The following is a 6,965-nucleotide window of genomic DNA, read 5'->3' on the forward strand; positions in this document are numbered from 1 at the left end:
TTCATTGCCAATAACTTTTTAGGGGTGAGTCTGATCAAAAAGTGCAAGAGGAATTTTCTGCTCAGAATCACCCCCTGATCCTAGGGTGTTCAGATGTACATGTACTTCTGAAACACCCTGTATATACGAATATTTATGCAATACATGTGGAATATATTTTACATTTAGGCTACTTATAAATGATTTACATTTTACACATATTTCAGAATATATTTTTGGATATATATGACATATATACCATGTACAGCATTTTTCGCGGAAATATATCCGGTATGATTACAATATGTCACATATATGTCTATATAATTTTTTTTGTGTGCGTGGTACTTTGCATGATTTGAATAACATCTAAATTTTCAAGCTGCATCAAGTAATTTCAAATATAACATGTATGCAGCGAGGCCCACCCGTTGTGTGGGGAAGGTTCAGATAAACTAGTCTAGTCAATCTGGCTGATGAAAGTACGGTATGGTCTAAACAATTTAGCTGGCAATGAAAAAATACCAATCGATAGATAACAATGTCCTGAACAACATATCAAAATGTTTAAACATAGTTTGAACCGGCAGGTATTCAAATTAATTAAAAACTATTGACTTTATGTGACGTAACGCCAAGAACTTTAACTGTATAACTTTAACTCATTCAATCGACAAGACAAAAATATCAACTTGTCAAGAGAGAATTCCTCTACAAACTCTCTACAAACTTGGTTTAAACCAAGCGCACGTTGCGTGCTGTCATACATATTTATCTGATTATCATATCAAGTACTATGCAGATGAATGCAAAAAACACCGTTTAATATTGTTTCCAACTGTTTCACTAATTAAATTGAAATTTCTTTATGAATAAGAATTTTGAGAAGCCCTAGTTCAAACCTACTACGCATCGCGCGTATTTGATTGAGTTGCGCACAGCAAAAAGGGGTGGCCCTGAGCCTCTTGTTATTGTTGAGCGTTATTTAAGGTTAAAAAAATTCAGGATTTTTTACTTAGCAACTATTTTTTCGGGATCATTGTTTTTTAATGCAAGTTTGTAGAGAAATTCTCTGTCTACAAGTTGATATTTTTTTCTTGCCAATTGAATGTGTTAAAGTTACACAGTCAAAGTTCTTGGCGTTACGACACATAAAGTCGATAGTTTTTAATTAATTTGAATACCTATCGGTTGAAACTATGTTTAAATATTTTTATATGTTGTTCAGGACATTTTTACGAATCGATTGGGACTTTTTCATTGCCAGCTGAATTTATTAAGGGTCAACATCTAAACTGACTAGATTAAACGCGCATCTAGTCTGGAATATACTGAAGAGTTTGCACCTGATTGAAGATTGATCAATCTATTTGAATTCCCAATGGCCCTAATCAACGATTATGCCCATGATTCTCCCTTATACCTCTTCAATTTTTGGTTCTACGACTTGAAGAGGTCATCAGGCTAATCTCCCTTCGTATATCGTTGTACTTCTCGTATCGCTCTCCACCACTAAGATCAAGGCCCCTTGAATTTATAAAATAATAATAAAAATTATGTTTACCGTGTTTTGAATTAAACACATGCTTAGGCCTTGATATTCAGTTTCCGCTTGTAGAATCATGAAAAATTTCTCTTCATTCTGGCTGTTTTCATTGTAATGAAAAAGATGGAAAAAATAATTGAGATCAAGTGTCGCGTTATCACAGTTGCATTGATCCGTTAATTACACATACATATGTGCCCTCTCAATATTATATGGCCACTGCATTAATTCCAGTAGGATAAATACATGGGTATTCCGTTACAGAAGATCTTTACTAATGCAAAAGAAACCAATACAAAGCAACGATGGGAAGAGTGAGGTAGGAGGATGACGAGTGAACACCGATTTGGACACGCGTATTCAGAGTCTTATCAGGGAGTTAACGTCCAGTTCTAACAAAAAAATGGGAAGAAATTATGAGGCAGACGGAAAACAGAGCTCTACCGATGGTGGGGGAGGTAGTCTCGTCAAGGAATGATAACCACAACTCGTATATAAAAGGCCCAAATGATGAGACGAAACGTTAGTCTGACATTTGATCGTTCAGTGGATAGTCTCTTAACTTCATTGCTCTCCTCTACTATCTCCTCAATATTCTTAGTTTTGCTCAACGCTTCTTGACAACTGGAACTACTCTATTTACGATAGTGTGAAATTCCTAAACGCTCTGCAACTTTGTATTACCTTTTCAAGTAATACTACTGATGTCCTCAACTTGACGTAATCAAAATGATTTCGACATATTCCTAACAGGGGATAATCCCTCAAGTACAGAATTTTGTGAATTTGAATAAAATAAGACAAGTTGGAGGAAGTTTTACCTGTGGAATAACGTAGAAACTTCTAGTTCAAGTGCTGCGAAGATTCTATTGGGTTCGGGTGAAGAGTGCGATAAATTAGCGAACCTGTTTTATGAGAAAATTAGTTACCGGCCTAGTGATGTTTTCCATCGAGTACAGCAAGCAATTCCTGAGCTACCGTATACTCAAGTCCAATCGTTTCAAATATATCTGACGATACGAACTCGGACTAAGTTTTGTCTTTTCAAATTTGTTTAAAATTTTAACGTGTTACTGTGGTGTCATCGGTGCCATCGTGCGGCCGTGTGACTTGTTGTCACTGCAGTTTGGCTCAGGAAATAAGGACGGAAATAGAAATAATTTGGGGGATAATTTCGAGGAATTTTGGAGTAATTGAGGACGTTGGATACTACGCAAGGTCCATATTGAGATAATTGGTCGAGACCTGGAAAGTCTTAGGCCTATGAGTCGTTCTTGAACTAAAAAAACTCCTCCTGAAAATCATAATAATTCAATTAATTATACTTGCCAGTCAACGTTATTCCATGAATTCAGCAACATATTACTAAAGAGGCGCGAAAACAGACCAACCCATTGCAAACAAAGGTTGGCTGTATGAGCGCATGGATAATTCGGATTGCTACTCATTCAACGAACAAATTTTAAAAAAATTGACCTGAACGAGTTTGATGAAATTTCTAAAAACTTTTTTTTGCAGTATATTGTAAGATTTCTATTGAAATGATTGTTTACGTTCCTGGCAGAATGCCAACTCACATTCGACCTTACGGCGTGGCTCGTTACCCGGGCACTCTGCTGGGGACTGGACCTAGCTACTATAGCCCGACACCTGTTGACATCGTCACTACCCACGTCACGGGCAGGGGTTTATCCTTAGGTAATCTGAATCTCTACCAGCCAGCTCTGGATCTTCTGATTTGGCCGCGGAGGATGCCGGTTGAGGAAGAACTTGATCGATCACCGAATATGCATACTGATTTGGGGGCATTAGCAAATTTTGCAAGTGTTGGTCCACCTAGTCCAGTTCACAGCGACTCCGATGCATCCAATTCGAGTCTTGAGCTCAGCAAGATCAGGAAAGGAGAGAATGGTCAGCTAAAATGCAGGTACATAAGTGACTCTGTAATGATTTCTTTTTAGGATAAATTTTTGACGTAAAAGTGTTTTTGTTGAAAATTATCTTGATCACATTCTCCGATAAATTCCAATCATCTCACATATGAAAAAAATCAATCGAAAACCTAGCGAATTCGCCAGAAAATTCCATTGGAATTCATTGAAAAATTCTATTTGTTTTTTGCCCTGATTCTATCAGATATTCGATAAGAAAAAGTCAATAGATTTCGAATTTCTGTTTGAATTTTTTCTGTTGAGATTTTTTCTATTAGAATTATTGGGCACAAATTTTCTAATTTTTTTCTGCTGAATTTTCTTTTACTTCGCATTACAGAATCTGAGTGAAACAAACTTAGAAAATTGATGCCCAAGCATTCTTATGGAAAAAAAATCTTAAGAGAAAATTTCAAATAGAAATTCGAAATCTATTGCTTTTTTTAAATAAAATCAGCGTAAAAAAACAAATCGAATTTTTCAATAGAATTTCAATAGAAATCCTATAGCAACCTACTAGAACTTCTATAGAATTTCGACAGAATTTTCTAGCGAATTCACTAGGTTTTCTATTGAATTTGTTCATGCGTGTTTGAATGTGATGAAAAATAATAATTATGACGAGTAAACCCATGTAACCACAAATGAAACTTGCATCTCTCTCGTGAGACCTAAAATCGTCGTTCCTTGATGTGGCAATTGCGGCGTACGTATTAAGAGTACCTACAGTGTTATCATACCTTTATTGTTGCGTTTTATTCACATCAGACGCATGCTTTTGCAAAAGCATGCGTCTATGGATACAAATGTTTATAACATTTTTCAAAGCAATATGAGCATCATAATTATAAAGTATGATCGTTCGGCTAGAACTAATTTTCAAGATGTATAAAGAAGTGTTGCAACGTTTGGCACTTAGAACGGCTGGTGACTAAAATAATCGCTATTTGAATGACATAGATATGAAATGAATTAAATAAAATACAATGTATGTTCAATCCGAACAGGGCATAACTGTACTCCAACCCAGAAACAAAAGCCCATGTAATCTTGGAGGGCCCTAAAAAATGAAATAATTTTTTTTGTAGAATAGCCCATGATACAGTATGACGATTCATTTAGTTACCGCGCAGATAGATAAGAGAAATTACTTATCATCGCGACAACTGGCTGTATGAAGAATTCATGAAGGGAAGAGGAATATTTTCTTCATCAGTAAAATTACGCATTATTTGTATAAACTCAAAGGAAATCAACCATCCTTCTCTTCTCTGATCTCAAAAAGAACGAGTTATCTATGAATTTATTTTTTACAAATATCTGAAAATTTGATGCATATTCAAACGCAGGTTCATTCAGTAAAATTTGATTCGTGTGGATAAATTTAGAATTTTGGTATTGGCCGAGCTCTATACAGTAAGGAGTCAATAAAGATAACAGTAGGATTATTTGTTGTAATAACATTGTGAGATGATCAACTCAGTTGAATAAATCCAATGAAGATTCTATTGCCCATAGATATGATAATAGAAAAATGTGTGTTGTCTGCTCCGTTCATTTTTATTCTCTCTATTCTCATTCTTATCGCAAGTCGAGGTCACAGGCACATTCAATGTCCAATAAAAAACTTTTGAAAATAATTGCTAGGGGAAATTCATTCGACCGATTTCAAAGAGTCTAGACGTTTCTTGCTTTGGTAACGTTGCATCATAAAGTGAATAGGATCCTATAAATTGATCACAAACTGGAGTCAATAAGATTCTTATTCCTAGTTGGCACAAATTGACACCAATCAGCACATAGAAAACACGTCATTGTACGTTGCGCAAACATACATCGAGATTTTGCTCAGAAAATATTAAAATAGAATGACAGTTCTAAAATGAAATTTCTAATGTTAAATGAACAATATTTGGTTTAAAAAGCTGATTGGATAGTTTTCAGTAGACTTTTGTTGAACTTGTTGGCTTAGTAATTAAATAATGATATTTATTCAACGGAATTTGTAGATGGCTAAACTGTGGAAAATGGTTTACATCGATGGAGCAGTTATCAGATCACGTGGCTCGACTTCATGCGGCCGCTGGGCGAGACAAGTTGTTCTACTGCGGATGGGAAGGGTGTTTACGAGGCGATCGTGGTTTTAATGCTAGGTAATTAATTTATGAGCATTTACGATATTAATCAGAATTCAATTTCAATTTTTTTCAACATTCTATACATTCCATGTAAATTTCTAAGGTTTGTACTTAATGGTAGAAAGGTCCTCATCAAATTTATATTAGTAAAAGAATCTGACAATTCTTTTATTAAAATAAAGTTAATTCTTTATCAATAATAACCACTCAATCTAAATCGAGCCTTCAATTAACAGCTCTCTATCCGTGCCTAGGTGAACTACATCAAATGTATCGCATGTCAAGAATATCGAAAAACAAATATAGAACACAAAAATGAAGACAATCCATCAGTACACTGAAAAAAAAATATAATTCTGCCAAGCAAATATGTTTGAGACAAGAATTTATTAGGGAAATTTCGGGTATTTAGTTGTCTGCAACATATTTGCAGAATTATATTTTTCTTCTCAGTGTAACGCGCTATTTCTTGAGAGAGACTTTCTCTCTCAAGAATTTTCAAAGTATACCTTACAATTGGAAATATACCTTAAAATTGGAAATATCGAAAGAAACATTTTTTATATGCCTGAACTAATTATATCCCGTTTCGTCATAGTGTAAGAAATTCTCGTTTAGAACGCACCAGTACATGCACAAAAAATATTTTTTCGCCACGGCGGACGGAAAGGACACATTTTCTTTCCGCTTCGCGGGAGGAAAATCTACCTTTCCGCCTACGCCGTGACGAAAAATAATGTTCTCACCACGGGAGGTAAAATAAAGGACCCTTACCCACGAGCTTACCACCGGAACCGAAGGCACGGTACTGCACGTGGGCACGACTCCTTTATTTTCTCTCCCTTGGTGGGAAATATACTATATTGGAGCCGATCGAGAGCCTCGTAGTACCAGTACATTATGTCATCAGGCGATAAAAGTATTATCTGACGAATGTGTCTTTATAGAGCCTCTCTCGACACGTTTTTTCTCTAACTTACCCGGGTGTGTTCTTTTAAAGCTAGTTTTTTTGTTTTCAATTTCGATATGTTTCTTGGGAATTGAAATTCGGCAAAACAATTGAAACTTATCAGGCAGGGGGGGGGGGGGGGGGAGGGGTTGGAGGTTATTTCAGTCCCCAAGAAACACGTCAAAATCTGAAACAAAAAAATTCGTTTCGAAGAAACACACCCAGATAAGTTGGAAAAAAATTACGCCAAGAAAAGGGCTATTATAATCCGAGTCGAAGGCGAGGATTATAGACACTTGAGTCATATAATACTTTTATCGCCGTGTGACATACAATATTTTATGTCATTGGGCCCGAAAACGGCGCTCTAACCGAACGAAGCGAGGTTAGAATCGTGGTTTAACGGACCTAATGACATAAAA

The 6,965-nt window shown here is 35.8% G+C and overlaps 1 protein-coding gene across 1 annotated transcript; it reads left to right on the plus strand.

Moving 5' to 3' along the window:
* The first annotated feature begins 2,067 nt into the window (after positions 1-2,067).
* LOC107046670 (transcriptional activator cubitus interruptus) lies at positions 2,068-6,136 on the plus strand. Its single transcript, XM_015269342.1, has 2 exons — positions 2,068-3,452; positions 5,466-6,136. Exons 1-2 carry the CDS (start codon positions 3,067-3,069, stop codon positions 5,611-5,613), a joined length of 534 nt encoding a protein of 177 aa, XP_015124828.1. The 5' UTR covers positions 2,068-3,066; the 3' UTR covers positions 5,614-6,136.
* The last annotated feature ends 829 nt before the right edge of the window (positions 6,137-6,965 follow it).

The sequence above is a fragment of the Diachasma alloeum genome, unplaced genomic scaffold (genome assembly GCF_001412515.2).
Source record: "Diachasma alloeum isolate Michigan unplaced genomic scaffold, Dall2.0 Dall_scaffold_01671, whole genome shotgun sequence".
Classification (NCBI taxonomy): Eukaryota; Metazoa; Arthropoda; class Insecta; order Hymenoptera; family Braconidae; genus Diachasma; species Diachasma alloeum.

Coding starts and splice junctions, on each gene's coding strand:
- LOC107046670 (XM_015269342.1), top strand. CDS start 3,067: ATGATTGTTTACGTTCCTGGCAGAATGCCAACTCACATTCGACCTTAC. Junction 3,453..5,465: donor AATGGTCAGCTAAAATGCAG/GTACATAAGTGA, acceptor CGGAATTTGTAG/ATGGCTAAACTGTGGAAAAT.